Genomic DNA, 18,750 nt, shown 5'->3' with positions numbered 1-18,750 from the left:
TTGTCATCCAGACCGGCAGGAGCCTCTAGGATTTCCCACATAGTACAGGATGTGCAAACCATGGGACTGAGCTCCCCAGACATATCCTAGCTAAATAGAATATTGACCCTTGTTTTTATGTTACCCTTACTCCTACTTGAGTATAGATTAGATGCTAAAGCCTCTAGTTAGACTAGATTCTCCAGGTGCTGCTGACTGCCTGTCCCAGTGTTCTCCTCTTGCAAGCCTTCATGCCCCATACTTCATTTTGGTGGAGGTGGAAAGATGGCAGGGTGCTCTCATGTCATCCTCCTGTCTGATTAAATACTCTCCCCACCTCCAAAAAGTGGGCATAAAATTTCACCCACTGTGTGTAGCTTTGGTCTTCATATTTAAGGAAGGATATACTTGCATTGGGGAAGGTACAGCAAATGTTTACTAACTTGGTCTCTGGTGTTATGATCCTAGCTGAGGTTACCCCTGGACAAGCCTGATCCCAGAGTGGAACCCAGCTGGATAGACCCTAACCTTTAATTGTTTGTTTAGATACTTGGAGAGTAGCTACTGGACAGAGTCACAGGAGTCAGTTGATGAACTTTTAACAAAAAAATAAAACATTTATTAAACAAGAAAAGATGAACTATATTACAATACTCCTTCACCCACAGCTATATCTTTACAGATATATACAGATTTGTAAGGATAACGCGAGTTACAAAAACTCTAAGGTTCACAGTAAGTACACAGTCCATGTAAACCAATTGGTGATCTGTAGTCAGACACACCACACTCTGAAACCAAGTAACAGATGCCACCTTAACCAGATGCTATGGATCTTTCCTCAACTCCCCCCAGATGCTTGTCACGCTGTGAGCCAAATGGTCTCACTGTACTCCGTCTTTCACACGAGGACTTCCAGTCTCCACTCTCCAAAACCTCGCCTTGTATCTTCCAAACCAACGCTTTCTCTTAGACACCTTCTGCAAGGGATCCCCTCTAGGTTTTCGAACTCTCCTTCTGATGTTCCTTTCCCCTGGGTCATCACATGCATTCAAGCTGTCTTCCACGCACTCTTCCTCTCTCCAACTCAGTCATTAACAGTACACCATTGCCTCACATGCCCATAGCAAAGAGTTACAGACCTTCAGCTGTCTCTTTGGACCTTGTTGCCTCTTGCAAGCTGTTCTCACTTTAAGTCTACTTTCTGCAGCTTTTGTCTCTTAAATATGAAGCTTGGAGACTTTCTCCCTGCCCCTCACTCTTAACTTTACCTAACAGGACCTTTTCTATGTTCCTGTCCTTCATTTGACTAGAATGTCTGCTTGGAGCTTTCTTCTGTTCCACTTCCCTGAATTTTGGTGTCTTTACTTTACCTTGGGACTGTCTATCTGTCCCCTTTGCTCTACTCTCTCCTGACAGCTACTTTCAAAACCAACTGAACTCAATCAGCTTCCAAATCAAATTGCTGTTTCTAGTTTCTTCTATGTGTCTGTGGGAGGGACCTGCCTCTCTGGACCCCTATTGGTAGGCTTCAGCCTAGGTTTTCTCTACTCTTATTTGTTTAACTTAGCTGCAAGTCATAAAACTCTCTTTAGAAATGCAGGCACCTTTTAGAGTGAAACTGAAACCCAATTTCACCTTTCTTAACAAACAAAAACAGAAATACATATCAAACTTAAAGTTTAAAGCTAAAACTCATTCCTAACACCTACAAATGCAAATATAACTTACTTAAACTATCTCTATTTCCTAACACTGGGCTGAAATGGTTGTCCTATGATGAGAGGCTGAGTAAACTGGGTCTATGTTTTCTGGAACAAAAACAAAAATACCTGGAAAAATTCAGCAGGTCTGACAGCATCTGCGGAGAGGAACACAGTCAACATTTCGAGTCCGCATGACTCTTCAACAGAACCTCTCTGCAGATGCTGTCAGATCTGCTGAGTTTTTCCAGGTATTTTTGTTTTTGTTTTGGATTTCCAGCATCCGCAGTTTTTTGCTTTTATCTCTATGTTTTCTGGAGTTTAGAGGAATGACAGGTGATCTCATTGAAACAGACAATTTTCTGAAGAGCCTGACAGGGTAGATACTGAGAAGTTGTTTGCCCCTGGATGGGGAATGTAGAACACAGCTTACAATCTCAGGCTGAGGGGGCCGTTCATTTAGCACCGAGATGAAGTGAAATTGCTTCACTCAAAGGATTGTGAAGCTTTGTAATTCTCTACCCCAGAGCGTTGTGGATACTCCTTTGTTCAATATATCTAAGGCTGGGATACATGAATTTTTGGTCTCTCAGGGAATCCAGGGATAGGGAGAACAGGCAGGAAAGTGGAGTTCAAGCCAAAGATCAGTCAGGATCTTACTGAATAGTTTAACAGGCACGAGGAGCCACATGGTCTATTTATGCTCTTGTTTGTTATGTTCTTACATTCTTAATATGTACCTGTAATGCCTTTGATCCTTTACCTGATTTCAACCCTTCATTCCCCAGCAGTATCTAGCCTCTTGATTCATCCCATCAAAATGCCCCACCTCACTCTTATATATGTTGAAATTCATTTGCCAATTACATGTCCATTCTGAAAATTATTAATGCCTTTTAGATTTTGTTTCAAATTCCTTTGTATTAACTACACCTCCACCCCTATATTTGGTGTGATATGCAATGTTACTAACCTTTGTTCACTCTCAAACTTATAGCACTGGAAAATCATTTTACTGCTGATTAACTGTCTGCATTACAAATGTGGGACAAAGCATAGGAAAACAACAATCAGTACTTTTTTTGCAGTTGACTTTCTATTGCAAAATATACCTGGAAGCTTGGTCATTGGTGCTGAAGAAAAGGAAATTCTGTTAAATGTTAACATAAGATTAAAACAAAATTGCTGAACGCTTACATACAAATCATACAATTTCTTGGTAAAACCTTTTTGTCTATATTAGAGTTCCCCCTAAAGGCCTTATTGAGTACTGTATCATATCTAAATATAATTCTCTGTCAATTTGTCCCTCCTTTTTGAAGATGAATTCCTTGCAGGAACATGGTACCAGCCAGCATGGCACCATTCATATTATCGTACTTTGTCTAAGTGGCCAGCATGTGTAAGTCTTAAAGCAAGTGATGACTGCATCATTGTCAAGTACATGCACCTTTCCCCCAAACAATGCACACAAACACTTCCAGCTTGCTGGATAGCAACTAAGAAAGAAAGCCCTAACTGACTTGCACCTCCCTAACTCATTTGTCAAATTTTAGTCCCTCCCTCTCATACATTCAGCTGATTAACCTGCAAAGACCTTTTCACTGTCTTACTGATTGTAAAGGGATCTCAGTGCTGTGCTCAGATTTTAACTTAACTTGCATCTAATCTTGATTGTTTCTTTACAGAGAGCCGGTGGATGAGGTTCTGCAGATACCTCCTTCATTATTAACATGTGGGGGCTGTCAACAGAATATTGGAGATCGTTATTTCCTGAAAGCTATCGATCAGTATTGGCATGAAGACTGTCTGAGCTGTGACTTGTGTGGCTGCAGACTGGGAGAAGTGGGTAGGAGATTGTACTATAAACTAGGCAGAAAGCTCTGCCGAAGGGACTACCTCAGGTATGACAGCTTTATTTGAATTATAATTTTAATTTAATACTGAAGCCCTGGCACTTTCACTGTCGCTAAGTCAAAATCCTGGAACTCCCTCCCTAGCAGCACTGTGGGTGTATCTACGCTACATGGACTGCAGTGGTTCAAGAAGGCAGCTCATCACCACCTTCTCAAGGGCAATTAGGGATGGGCAATAAATGCTGGCCCAGCCAGCAATGCCCACAATCTGTAAATAAATTTTTTAAAAACCTAAAAGCAAGGCTTTTTCACTAGATGAAAACTATATGTATACAACTGTTTTAAGTTTAAACTCTGTAGTGCTAGTCACTCCCATAAATGGACAAAATGAGCTATATTTAGGGGTGCCTTATATCGCCAGGATTGCATGAAGCAGAAATGTAACAATAAAATTCCCTTGTGATCAGTCCCGTATGTTCATGTCTTTCACTTGTAAGTTTTTTCAATCTTTTTGAAAGTGAACTGAGGCAAAACTTGGTAAGGTGAAATAAGACATGAATCTTTAAACTGTTTTATTTCACAGTGAGTGATCAAAAATAAAAGAGCCATTATGATGAGATGAGTTTAGGGGAGGTGATGGCATAAGAGCAATGCCACTGGCCCAGTGACCTAGGCTAATGCTCTGAAGATATAGGTTTAAATCCGGCAGCTGGTGGAATTTAAATTCAATTAATAAATCTGGATTTAACAAAAAAAGCTACTCTCAGTAATGGTGAACATGAAACTATTATCTATTTTTGCAAAAACCCATCTATTTCACTAATGTCCTTTAGGGGAGGAAATCTGCCTTCCTTACCTGGTCTGGCCGTTATGTGACTCCAGACCCACAGCAATGTGGTTGACTCTCAGCTGTTCTCAAAAGGGCAATTCGAGATAGGCAACAAATGCTGATGTTGCTAGTGACACCTACATCCCATGCATGAATAAAAAAATACAACTTTGTATAAAAATACAAAATAACAAACATTTCACAGCTCTCTACATCAGTGAATTCTCTTTTTAAATCCATTGAATTAAGGGGTCTTGCATTCTCCCTCTGAGACGAGCCAAAATTTACCCTCACAACTTTTATGCTTTAAAAAATCTGACTGACTTTGCAGTCTTTGCTGCATCTGCCCTGATCACTGGCTCTTTTTCAAAAAAATCACACTCTGCTCACAGCTACAAAGGGCCAGAGACGATTGCAAAGATTGTGAGGTGTTTATTATTGGCTTGGACAGGCTAATAAATTGTTTATTGTTTTCTGCCTTTGGAGAAATCAATACCATTAGCATATATCAAACATCCTTCATCTAGGTTCTTTCTATTTAAATTTCTGTCAATGCACTTTAAAACCCAACACTTGAAAGTTCCAAAGACTTTCTGTGCAAGAATGGTTAAGAAATTCCAGAACCTAACTGTGACACTCTCAATGGTTCTCAGGCTTCACTGTACAACTATTTGGAGCCTTTGTCCATCCAAGCACCTGAACTCAGGAATACAACTAGCCGTTTGGTCATACAGAATTTGAGAATTGCAGGAAAAGGAGACAAGCTGACACAGCTTTGTGTTGTGCACTCATTAGGACAGCTTGTAAGAATACCAATAGTAAAAGAAACAACTTGAGAAAAGAGTATAAAAAAAACAAAAACAGAATTACCTGGAAAAACTCAGCAGGTCTGGCAGCATCGGCGGAGAAGAAAAGAGTTGACGTTTCGAGTCCTCATGACCCTTGAGAAAAGAGTGTTTATTGGTTGGCAAATGGGCCCTGATTGATAGTGGCATTGCCATGGAGAATGCACCATGGAACAGTTAACTGCTAAGCTTTTGGGCAGAAGTTTCCCAAATTTGCATTAAATGCGGTAATGGGTGGGTAAAACAGCGTGCTGCCCACCGATGGCGGGTTTTCACACCGTATTGTCTTGAGCCCGCCTTATTAGTTATGCACTCCCAGGAAACATGACATTCCTATGGTGGGCAGGCCCCTCATTCACCCACCCGCCATCACCCTGCCGTTGCATCATGCCAGGTGCCATGTTTAAAGGCCAGCTGCAAGCACAACGCTCAGTGCTTCCAGCTCATCACTGCTGCCCAGGAGACATGGCCTTCAAAGGCAAGAAGACTGCAGTCCCCCGGTTTAATGACAGGTCCTTCAAGCAACTGCTGGATGCCGTGGAGGCCCACCGGGATGTCCTGTGCTCTTGCTTTGGCTGCAGGATGGGCAGCAACATGACCAATCCGGCTTGGGAGGCTGTGGCAGCTGTGGTCAGCGCCAATTCCCTATAGAGGAGGACAGCCACCCAGTGCCACAATTGGATGAATGATCTCCTCTGTTCTGCCAGGGTAAGTCACTCTTTTCATCACTCTCAACTCATACACTCACAAACCCATCACACACCCACAGGGCCCTCACTTGCTGCCAGTGCAAGGGACACCATCATTCACACTTGCACACGCACCATCATTGTCCTCAACCCATCCATGGGACCACCCACCGCCCACACAGGCCAGGCATACTTATCATCTGGCCTGGCAGGCATCCTGCTTACATTTTCTCCATCTCTATCCATGCAGGACAAGCTGGCACACAACAAGAGGGAGAGGTCACAGATCAATGGCAGAATGCCTGAAATCAGGGTGCTCACAGGCTTTGAAAACAGAGCCATCCAGCTGGCCGGCGAGGATCTGGACTGTTCCTATGCTGACAGTGAGGTCAGCGCTGCTCTACCAAGTGAGGATCCAGCAGTGCAACATCCATCAGACAGCCATGCTGTGAGTGATGTGTCCTCTTTCACAGGGCACTGCCATGCACTATCTCTCCTTGCTTTCACAGGCACATCTGGGAAACAGCCGACAGAGTCCATGACCCAGGGCCTCCAATCAAACCCCGAAGAAACCTCTGAAGAGGAATCTGGAGGCACCCTCCTGGTCCCATCACAGCGTCACCCACACCCTCCACCAGTGCAGAGACACACACCTCGGTGGGACCCAGCTTTAGAGTAGCCCTGGGATCACAATCTGCTGAGCACATCACACTGATCCACAGCAGGCGGAGGCAGGGACTTCCCAGGCAACTGGCACTCAGAGGACTGCTGGAGGCCAGAAATTTGCTGAGTCCAGGTCAGATGAGGAGCCTCTGGACTCGGTCATGTCACAGTTGCTGGAACTGCAAAGACAAGCTCGGGAGCATCAGGAAGGGATGTCCGCTGCACTCCTCAGATTGCAAGGCACGATGGAGGAGTCCGTCCACCTTCAGGCTGAGGTGAAAGCGCTGGCATTTCCATGCACCGAGGTCAACGCTGGTAGGATGGCGGTCGCCATGGAGACCTTGATCCAGGATGTCACTCCTGCGCTGCTGCGCGGGCTCAACTCCATTGCTGAGACTATAGTTTGTCTCCAGCAGTGTGTACGTGAGAGAGGTGCCGGGCAGCTCGGTCTCACTCCAGCTACCCCTGTCCCTCACGGAGTCAGCCTAGGGCCCCCAGGCATCCATACTGGGGAGGATCAGCAGTGCACACTCTGGGCCCATCCACCCATGTTACTCCGAGAGTGTCCGGCTCACTTGAATCCCCTCTTGGCTCCAGCCGTGGAGGGTGCCACTGCCACAAGCAGGACCCTGAAAGTAGGCTGGGGCCCACCAGATCTCGGCCCTCCATTCACCCATCAAAGTCATCACAGACAGGGTGTTGCACTCAGCAGGCTGCCTCCACCTCTGCTGTGAATGTCTGGGCAGCACCAAGACTTAGCGGCAGGGTTAGGAAAGTTAAGGAGAATTAATTGCACAGCCTGGACATGGGCATTAATCACTTGTATATAATGTTCACTATTGTAAATAAACTCTCAAGAATATCTCCCTACCTGTGGCTCCTTGTTCTGATGAGCAGTGTTCGTGCCACTCGGATGTGAAATCTTTCTGTACAAGATAAAGGGCAGGTGTCTCAGTCCAGGGCCACTTCCCTGTGCTCTGTGCAGCCTTTAGACCAAAGTGATAGTCCAGCCTCACACTCCCTGGAAACATTACTGATGCCTGCACCTTGGCAGTGCTGGTCATTGCTGCCAGAATGTCGTGGGCAGGAGTCACAGAGTTCTCTTATACGCTCTGTGTGCTCTCAGCACCTTTAAGGTGGGGCTGGCCTCCATCTCTTCAGCATCTGTGACCAGTGACCCTGTGCTCCTAAGGGCTCAGGTGCTGAAGGTGGACAAAGGATCAGATGCGTCTAAAGTTTCATGGCTGCGTCTCTTTGATATGACCATGATCACAGAGAGTGCAAGCGAGCTGCCCTTGGCCAGACAGGTGTCAGACTTTCTCAGAGTCTATGTGAAGATCAATGGAGTGTCCTCACTGCATGTCATCATCATCTTCCTGCAATCAAGCGACTATTAGGGCCTCCATTGTGTCTCCATGACAGGAGCATTCTCACAGAGGGTATTCGTGCTGCCATAAGCCAGACTGGAGTCAAACGTTCACAACTGCAATGTGAGGATCTATGGGGTCACCTCACTGCATGTTGTCATCATCCTCCACAAATCTGGCAGCTGTGAGGGCCTCCTGAGCATGCCTGCCTCATTGAGTCAGTGCGAGAGCCTCATCCCTGTCATCATCACCACCGAGGACCTCCTCACCCTCAACTCCATCAGCATCCACCTCATTGGAGGAGATGTGCAGCTCCTCCATTTCCTCCTCAGCCAGCTGGTCTCCTCATTGCAGCACCAGGTTGTAAAGGGCACAACAGATGATGATGATGTGTGACACCCTCTGTGGACTATATTGCAGGGCTCCACCAGACCGGTCCAGGTACTGAACCTCATCTTCAGCATCCCGATGGTCTGCTCCACCAAGTTGTGAGCTGCTGCATGAGCCTCATTATAGCGTCGCTCTGCTGCAGTTTGAGGCCGCTGCACGGGTGTCATCAGTCACGGCCTCTGTGGGTAGCCCTTGTCCCCAAAGAGCCATCCCTGCAGCCTCTGTGGAACTTGGAAGACTCCAGGGATCTGTGGCTGACTGAGGATGTAGGAGTTGTGCACACTCCCTGAAAACCGTGTGCAGATCTGCAGGATGTGTTTCTGGTGGTCGCACACCAGCTACACATTCAGCGAATGGGACCCCTTGCGATTGCTGTAGTCCACCGTGTGTTGTGAGAGAGATCTGAGTGCCACATGAGTGCAGTAAGTTGCACCCTGCAGCTATGGGAAACCTGAGATCAGGGCAAATCCAATGGTTCTTGCATCCTGGCTGCCTTGGTCCTGGGCGAAATACACAAAGTTGCGTGTCCTCGTGAAGGTGGCATCTGTGACCTCATGGACGCATTTGTGGGTGGCGGATTGTGATACCCCACAGAGATCACCTGTGGAACCCTGAAAGGAGCTACTGGCATAGAAATTGAGCGTCGCAGTCACTTTGGATGTCCTCCATGTCCTCGTGGAGCCAGGTCCTGCAGTAACTGACAGATGTGAGCGACTAGTTCCCTAAACATGCACAGTCTTCGGCGACACTGGTTCTCGGTCATCTGCAGGAATGAAAGGCGGCGTCTATAGATCTTGGGTGTCATTAGGCGCCAACCAGCGACGAATCACTGTGGCTCTTGGGCAGTGTGTGCAGGAGCCTCAGTCGCTCGCTCCTCTGTCGTCTTTGTGCTCTGTCGGCCATCAGGTATACAACAAGTTCACCAGGCTCCATGATCCTGATGTATTCCTCCTGCAGGATGAAAGAGAGAGACACGTGGTTAGCATGGATGTGCTAAGAACTCCTGGTTAAGTGTGAAGGACCCTTTATACATCCCAGACACTGTTGGCCACCACTTGGCTGGCCAGAGATTAGTGCACTGCATGGCTGCCCTGTTAGCTTGAACCATGGGGGAGACTAGTCAAAACTGGGATGATGACATTGCAAGAGGCTGTGAGCACCTCCACCAGTGACTGCTCCATGGCCAGCTTTAGCGAGGAGATTGTACAATGTGTGCAGTCCAACTGCTCTGCCGTCCACTAAAGTGCTCATGAATTTGCAGTCTATGCCTAGGGGGAAAATCTGCAGAACTTGGTGACACTTTGATGCCTCTGCATTGCTTGAGTGGGCAGATAAGCTAGGAGCCCAACCCCAGACAGATCAACGTGGCTGCACCTGAACTGTCTCAGTTGCAGAGGAATGGTCATTTTCTACAGGTTTCCTGAATGTTCCCAGCCACCTCCCTTACCCGCCCTACCCACCCCCACCCTGAATATTTCTGTGCTATATTCAATGGCAAAGCTGCCCTTAACCACCACCTGATCCCCCCGCCACCAGTTGCCTCAATGGCAAGGCTGCACTTGCTCCCCACTTCCCCTCACCTTCAAAGGTCACCTCAGAGGCAGGGCTGCATTTGCCCCCGATCCTCTCCCCCGCCAGTCGAGCAGGGCGGCACTTAACCCCGAGTTCCCTGCACCCCTGAAGCCTGCAACCCTGGCGAGCTCTGCAGAACATTGCTCTTCATTCACCTCCAGTTCCCCCAAAGTGCAGGCCGCCAAATGCATGTCACCTCTGCTGTTGTGAAACATGTTGGCATGCCTTCCCACTGACAGGGATGGACGATCCAGGATCCAAGAGCCTGGCAGGATGGCCTGATAATGATATGCTGATGTATTACAATGAGGTTCCCAACAACCGCTGGTGGGAAATGCGGCCCACCATCGGTGGTCTGAGCAGGCAGTTGCGACCTGCCTCCCAGCCATCGTGAAACTGATCACGCATATTGTCCGCTCTCGCCACCTGTCACCTGCTGCCAGCGGGCACTGAAATCTCCGCCCTTAGTTCAAATTCAAACCAGGTAGGTGTTCTCTGATTGGTTAATGCATTGCCATGGGTAATGAACCAGAGATCCAGGTAGCAATTTCCAGGTCATTACCACTCGCTGCCTAAAAAAGTTCCTCCTCACATTCCGCCTGCATCTCTTGCCCAAAATCTTAAATCTGTGTCCCTTAGTTCTTGTACAATCAGCAAAGAGAACACTTTTTCTTTGGCTACTCAATCCAATCCTGTCATAATCTTGTACACTTCTGTAAAATCTCCTCTCAACCTCCTTTGCTCCAAGGAAAACAACCACAGCTTTTCCAATTTAACAGTGTAACTAAAATCCCCACATCTCTGGAACCATTCTGGTAAATCTCCTCTGCAGCTTCATAAGGACCCTCACATCCTTCCTAAAGTGTGGTGACCAGAACTGGATGCAACATTACAGTTGGAGCCTAACCAGAGCTTTACGAAAGTTCAGCATAATTTCCCTGCTTTTGTACTCAATGCCTTTATTTATGGAGCCCAAGATCCCATATGCTTTGCTAACCACTCCCTCAATATGTCCTGTCACCTTCAAAGATTGATGCACATGCATCCCCAGACCCCCTGTTCTTCACACTCTTTAGAATTGTGCCATTGTCTATATTGCCTCTCCCCCATCCATTCTACCAAAGTGCACCAACTCACACTTCTCTATCTTAAATTCCATCTGTCACTTGCCTGCCCATTCTGCTTGCCTATCTATGTCATGTTGCAGTCGATTTGCATCATCCTCACTGCCACACCCCCAAGTTTGGTATCATCAGCAAGTTGTGAAACTGTGCATTGCATTCCAAAATAGAAGCTCAAAAAAAAAAAGCAGTGGTTCTAACACTGACCCTTGGGGAACACCACTGCCTACCATCCTCCAGTCTGAAAAATAACCATCTACCAGGACTTGTTTTCTGTCCTTGAGCCAATTTTTAAAATTCAATTGGCAAATTTCCTTGTATCCCATGGGCCTTAGATTTGTCAACCAGCCTTTTAAGTGGCACTTTGTTGAATGCTTTCTTAAAATCCATATAGACAACATCCACAGCATTCAATCAGGACAATGGTGGCAGTGAACTCTCATGTTTTCTGTTGAATTCTGCTGCTCACCCATAATACACATGAAAAGCACCTATTACCACTGAGAACTCAAATACACACTTGTTAATTGTAATGACCAGTGAGTAATTGTCTTCCTTGACAGGTATAGCAAAGCTAAGTGGGGTCTCTTTGGAGCTGAGATGGCTGCAAGATGATAAGCCTGACGGTAGTTCAGAACAAAAATAACTCTCTGGTAGACTCAGTAAGTGAGTACCTGAATTAGACAGGTTTTCAGTTCTTCAAGGCATTGTTGAAGATTGAGCATCCAGCCGTGGCTCCCGAGTGAAATCTGGAGTGTTTGCACTATCACTGGAGGCCAGGTTTCTTTCCACATGCAAGGTGGTCCTGGCTGGGAAATACTATTGTATATAACCAGTTTGTATCAGTGTTTATCCGCCATATGAGCAATAGCCCTAAACGAATGTAGCTACCCTGTTCTCGTACTCCTTGACTACCTTCTCTCTTAACCGGGATTTTTACAGTTTAAAACAGTGAGAGGAGAGCCAGAATTTTCACAGTTTAAAACAGCGAGAGGAGAGTCAGGATTTTTACAGTTTAAAACAGTGAGAGGAGAGCCGGGATTTTTAAATTTAAAACAATGCGAGTAGAGCCGGGATTTTTACAGTTTAAAACAGTGAGAGGAGAGCCAGGATTTTCACAGCTTAAAACAGGGAGAGGAGAGCTGGGATTTTCACGGTTTGAAACAGCGAGAAGAGAGCTGGGATTTTTACAGTTTAAAACAATGAGAGGAGAACCCGGATTTTCACAGTTCAAAACAGCAAGAGGAGAACCGGAATTTTTACAGTTTAAAACAGTGAGAGGAGAGCCGGGATTTTTGCAGTTTAAAACAGCGAGAGGAGAGCTGGGATTTTTACAGTTTAAAACAGTGAGAAGAGAGCCGGGATTTTCACAATTTAAAACAGCGAGAGGAGAGCCGGGATTTTTACAGTTTAAAACAGCAGGAGGAGAGCTGGGATTTTTACAGTTTAAAACAGTGAGAGGAGACGTGAGATTTTTGCAGTTTAAAACAGGGAGAGGAGAGCCGGGATTTTCACAGTTTAAAGTAGGGAGAGGAGAGCCGGGACTTTCACTGTTTAAAACAGCGAGAGGAGAGCCGGGATTTTTACAGTTTAAAACAGCTGGAGGAGAGCTGGGATTTTTACAGTTTAAAACAGTGAGAGGAGAGGTGGGGGTTTCACTGTTTAAAACAGTGAGAGGAGAGCTGGGAGTTTCACTGTTTAAAACAGGGAGAGGAGAGCTGAGATTTTTACAGTTTAAAACAGCGAGAGGAGAGCTGGGATTTTCATAGTTTAAAACAGCGAGAGGAGAGCGGGGATTTTTACAGTTCAAAACAGCGAGAGGAGAGCTGTGATTTTTACAGTTTACAACAGGGAGAGGAGAGCTGGGAGTTTTACAGTTTAAAACAGTGAGAGGAAAGCAGGGATTTTCCAGGTTTAAAGCAGGGAGAGGAGAACCGGAATTTTCACCATTTAAATCAGTAAGAGGAGAGCTGGGAGGTTTACAGTTTAAAACAGGGAGAGGAGAACTGGGAGCTTCACAGTTTAAAACAGCGAGAGGAGAGCTGGGATTTTTACAGTTTAAAACAGGGAGAGGAGAGCCGGGATTTTCACAGTTTAAAACAGGGAGAGGAGAGCTAGGATTTTTACAGTTTAAAACAGTGAGAGGAGAGCCGGGATTTTCACTGTTTAAAACAGCGAGAGGAGAGCTGGGATTTTTACAGTTTAAAACAGGGAGAGGAGAACTGGGATTTTTACAGTTTAAAACAGCTGGAGTAGAGCTGGGATTTTTACGGTTTAAAACAGTGAGAGGAGAGCCGGGAGTTTCAGCGTTTAAAACAGTGAGAGGAGAGCTAGGATTTTTACAGTTTAAAACAGTGAGAGGAGAGCTGGGATTTTTACAGTTTAAAACAGCGAGAGGAGAGCTAGGATTTTGACAGTTTAAAACAGTGAGAGGAGAGCCGGGATTTTCACAGTTTAAAACAGCGAGAGGAGAACCGGGATTTTCACAGCTTAAAACAGCAAGGGGAGAGCTGGGATTTTCACAATTTAAAACAGCGAGAGGAGAGCTGGGATTTTTACAGTTTAAAACAGCTGGAGGAGAGCTAGGATTTTTACAGTTTAAAACAGGGAGAGGAGAGCCGAGATTTTTACAGTTTAAAAAAGCGAGAGGAGAGCCGGGATTTTTACAGTTTAAAACAGCTGGAGGAGAGCTGGGATTTTCACAGTTTAAAACAGCGAGAGGAGAGCCGAGATTTTTACAGTTTAAAAAAGCGAGAGGAGAACTGGGATTTTCACAGTTTAAAACAGCGAGAGGAGAACTGGGATTTTCACAGCTTAAAACAGCGAGGGGAGAGCCGCGATTTTTACAGTTTAAAACAGCGAGAGGAGAGCTGGGATTTTTACAGTTTAAAACAGTGAGAGGAGAGCTGGGATTTTTACAGTTTAAAACAGTGAGAAGAGAGCCGGTAGTTTCACTGTTTAAAACAGGGAGAGGAGAGCCGAGATTTTTACAGTTTAAAACAGCGAGAGGAGAGCTGGGATTTTCACAGTTCAAAACAGTGAGAGGAGAGCTGGGATTTTTACAGTTCAAAACAGGGAGAGGAGAGCTGGGATTTTTACAGTTCAAAACAGCAAGAGGAGAGCCGTAATTTTTACAGTTTACAACAGGGAGAGGAGAGCTGGGAGTTTTACAGTTTAAAACAGTGAGAGGAAAGCAGGGATTTTCCAGGTTTAAAGCAGGGAGAGGAGAGCCAGGATTTTCACAATTTAAAACAGCAAGAAGAGAGCCGGGAGTTTCACAATTTAAAACAGGGAGAGGAGAGCCGGGATTCTCACAGTTTATAACAGCGAGAGGAGAGCCGGGATTTTCGCAGTTTAAAACAGGGAGAGGAGAGCTGGGATTGGCAATCTATTTGTGCAAGGCCCCTTGGGGATGAGTGACCATAATATGATAGAATTCTTCATCAAGATGGACGGGGATGCAGTTGATTCTGAGACTAGGGTCCTGAATCTTAATAAAGGAAACTGCGAAGGTATGAGGTGTGAGTTGGCTGTGATGGATTGGGAAACATTGCTTAAAGGGATGATGGTGGATAGACAATGGCAAACATTCAAAGAGCGCATGGGTGAACTGCAACAATTGTTTATTCCTGTCTGGTGCAAAACTATAGCATGAAAGGTGGCCAAACCATGGCTTACGAGCGAAATTAGAGATAGTATTAGACCCAAGGAAAAGGCATACAAATTGGCCAAAAAATACAACAGACCTGAAGTCTGGGAGCAGTTTAGAATTCAGCAAAGGAGGACCAAGGGATTGATTAAGAAGGGGAAAATAGAATATGAGAGTAAGCTTGCGGGGAATTTAAAAACTAACTGTAAGAGTTTCTATAGATACGTGAAGAGAAAAAGATTGGTGCAGACAAATGTAGGTCCCTTACAGTCTGAAATAGGGGAATTTATAATGGGGAACAAAGAAATGGCTGACCAACTAAATACATACTTTGGTTTTGTCTTCACAAAGGAGGACACAAATAACATACCAGAAACGTTGGGGAACACAGGGTTTAGTGAGAGGGAGGAACTGAAAGAAATCAGTATTAGTAGGGAAATGGTGTTGGGGAAATTGATGAGATTGAAGGCGAATAAATCCCCAGGACCTGATAATCTACATCCCAGAGTACTTAAGGAAGTGGCCTTAGAAATAGTGGATGCATTGATGGTCATCTTCCGAGATTCTATAGACTCTGGAACAGTTACTACAGTTTGGAGGGTAGCTAATGTAACCCCACTATTTAAAAAGGGAGGCAGAGAGAAAACAGGGAATTATAGACCAGTCAGCCTGACGTCGGTAGTGAGGAAAATTCTAGTGTCCATTATAAAAGATTTAATAGCTGAGCACGTGGAAAACAGTGGCAGAATCAGACAGAGTCCGCATGGACTTATGAAAGGGAAATCATGCTTGAAAAATCTAATGGAATTTTTCAAGGATGTAACTAGTAGAGTTGATGAGGGGGAGCCAGTGGATGTGGTTTATTTGGACTTTCAGAAGGCTTTTGACAAAGTCCCACTTAAGAGATTGGCGTGTAAAATTAAAGCACATGGGATTGGGGATAGTGTATTGAGATGGATAGAAAGCAGACAGGAATCAAAAAGCAGGAATAAACGGGTATTTTTCCGAATGGCAGGCAGTGACTAGTGGGATATCACAGGGATCAGTGCTGGGACCCCAGTTATTCACAATATATATTAATGATTTAGATGAGGGAACTAAATGTAATATCTCCAGATTTGCAGATGACACAAAGCTGGGTAGGAGGGTGAGGTGTGAGGAGGATACTGAGATGCTTCAGTGTGATTTGGACAAGTTGAGTGAGTGGGCAAATGCATGGTAGATGCAGTATAATGTGGATAAATGTGAGGTTATCCACTTTGGTAGCAAAAACAGGAAAGCAGATTATTATCTGAATGGCTATAAATTGAGAGAGGGGAATGTACAGTGAGACCTGGGTGTCGCTGAAGGTGAGAATGCAGGTGCAGCAGGCGGTAAAGAAGGCAAATGGTATGTTGGCCTTCATAGAGGATTTGAGTACAGGAGCAGGGATGTCTTGCTGCAATTGTACTGGGCCTTTGTGAGACCACACCTGGAATATTGTATGCAGTTTTGGTTTCCTTATCTGAGGAAGGATGTTCTTGCTATAGAGGGTGTGCAGCGAGGGTTTACCAGACTGATTCCTGGGATGACGGGACTGACACATGAGGAGAGATTGAGTCAGTTAGGATTATATTCGCTGGAGTTCAGAAGGATGAGGGGGGGATCTCATAGAAATCTATAAAATTCTAACAGGACTAGACAGGGAGGATGCAGGAAGGATGTTGCCGATGGTGGGGGAGTCCAGGACCAGGGGTCACAGTCTGAGGATACGGGGTAGACCATTTAGGACTGAGATGAGGAGAAATTTCTTTACCCAGAGAGTGGTGAGCCTGTGGAATTCACTACCACAGAAAGTCGCTGAGGCCAAAACATTGTATGTTTTCAAGAAGGAGTTAGATATAGCTCTTGGGGCAATAGGGATCAAAGGATATGGGAAGAAAGCGGGAGCAGACTACTGAGTTGGATGATAGCCATGATCAGAATGAATGGCGGAGCAGGCTTGAAAGGCCGAATGGCCTACTCCTATTTTCTATGTTTCTATGTTCCTATGAATAGAAAAATGGATATGACTTGATAGCTATTACAGAGACATGCTTGAAGGGTGACCAAGACTGGGAACTCAATATTCAAAGGTATTCGACTTTCCGGAAAAATAGGCAAAAAGGAAAAGGAGATGGGGTGGCTTTGTTAATAAAGGAAGGTATCAGTCCGGCGTTGAGTAGTTATATAGATTGTGATGTGGAATCAGTTTGGGGAGAAATAAGGAATAGCAAGGGGAAGAAGTCACCGGTGGGAATCATCTATAGGCCCCCGAAGTGTCCAGTGGCGTACCACAGGGATCTTTGCTGGGTCCCCTATTATTCGTCATTTATATAAATGACATAGATGACTATGTGGGGAGTAGGATTAGTAAGTTTGTGGATGACACAAAGATTGGCCGGGTGGTTAACAGTGAGGTTGAGTGTCTTGGGCTACAGGAAGATATAGACGGGATGGCCAAATAGGCAGATAAGTGGCAGATGGAGTTTAACCCTGAAAAGTGTGAGGTGATACACTTTGGAAGGAGTAATTTGACAAGGAAGTATTCAATGAATGGCATGACACTAGGAAGTTCTGAGGAACAAAGGAACCTTGGCGTGTGTGTCCATAGATCTCTGAAGGCTGAGGGGCGTGTTAGTGGGGTGGTGAAAAAGGCATTTGGGACACTTGCCTTTATCAATCGAGGCATAGATTAGAAAAGTAGGGAGGTCATGTTGGAGTTGTATAGAACCTTGGTGAGGCCGCAGCTGGAGTACTGTGTGCAGTTCTGGTCGCCACATTATAGGAAGGATGTGATTGCACTGGAGGGGGTGCAGAGGAGATTCACCAGGATGTTGCCTGGGATGAAACATTTAAGTTATGAAGAGAAGTTGGATAGACTTGGGTTGTTTTCGTTAGAGCAGAGAAGACTGAGGGGCAACCTGATCAAGGTGTACAAGATTATGAGGGGCATGGACAGAGTGGATAGGGAGTAGCTGTTCCCGTTAGTTTAAGGGTCAGTCACAAGGGGGCATAAGTTCAAGGTAAGGGGCAGGAGGTTTAGGGGGGGATGTGAGGAAAAATCTTTTTACCCAGAGGGTGGTGATGTTCTGGAATGCGCTGCCTGGGAGGGTGGTGGAGGTGGGTTGCCTCACATCCTTTAAAAAGTACCTGGATGAACACTTGGCACGTTATAACATTCAAGGCTATGGGCCAAGTAATGGTAAATAGGATTAGGTAGGTTGGTCAGGTGTTTCTCACGTGTTGGTGCAGATTCGATGGGCCAAATAGCCTCTTCTGCACTGTATGATTCTGTGATTCTGTGACTTGGGGGAGGGAGCAGAATGTAATGTATCCAAATTTGCTGGCGATACACAAATAGGTGGGATGGCATGTTGTGTTGAGGACCTAAGGAACCTGCAGGGGGCTATAGATAGGTTCAGTGAGTAGGCAAAAACTTGGCTGATGGAGTTTAAGGTAGGAAGGTGTGAGGTCATGTACTTTGATAGGAAAAATCAAAAGGTAGACTATTATTTAAATAGAGGGGACTCCAAAAAAGTGCAGCACCGAGGGATCTGGGGGTCTTTGTGCATGAAACACAAAAAGTTAGCATGCAGGTGCAGCAAGTAATTATGAGGGTAAATGGGATTTTGGCCTGTATTGCTAGGGAGTTGGAGTTTAAAAATAGGGAAGTCTTGTTACAACTTGTTACAACAGGGTGTTGGTGAGGCCACATCTGGAGTAATGTGTACAGTTTTGGTCCCCATATTTAAAAAAGAATACACTGGCATTGGAGACAGTTCAAAAGAGATTCACTAGGCTGATTCCTGGGATGAAGGGGTTGATTTATCAAGAATGGCTCAACAGTTTAGGCCTTTATTGATTAGAATTTAGAAGAATGAGGGATGATCTTATTGAAACGTACAAGATTCTGAGGGGGCTTGACAGGGTAGATGTTGAGAAGATGTTTCCACTAGTGGGGGAATCTCAAACTAGGGGACATAGTTACAGAATAAGGGGACGCTCATTTTAAACTGAGATGTGAAGGAATTTCTTCTCTCAGAGGGTAGTGAATGTCTGGAATTCT

General features: G+C 45.3%; 1 protein-coding gene across 1 annotated transcript in view; it reads left to right on the top strand.

Annotated features, from left to right (window-relative positions):
- lmo2 (LIM domain only 2 (rhombotin-like 1)) overlaps positions 1-18,750 on the top strand; it is an 88,900-nt gene that overhangs the window by 54,131 nt on the left and 16,019 nt on the right. The window contains exon 2 of the mRNA XM_041198465.1: positions 3,371-3,586. Coding sequence (XP_041054399.1) covers positions 3,371-3,586 — 216 coding nt within the window. The remainder of the gene's footprint in view (positions 1-3,370; positions 3,587-18,750) is intronic.

Source organism: Carcharodon carcharias, chromosome 10 (assembly GCF_017639515.1).
Source record: "Carcharodon carcharias isolate sCarCar2 chromosome 10, sCarCar2.pri, whole genome shotgun sequence".
In the NCBI taxonomy this organism is placed as follows: Eukaryota; Metazoa; Chordata; class Chondrichthyes; order Lamniformes; family Lamnidae; genus Carcharodon; species Carcharodon carcharias.
The sequence above is the reverse complement of the archived record's forward strand: the minus strand, read 5'-3'. Positions and strand labels throughout refer to the sequence as shown.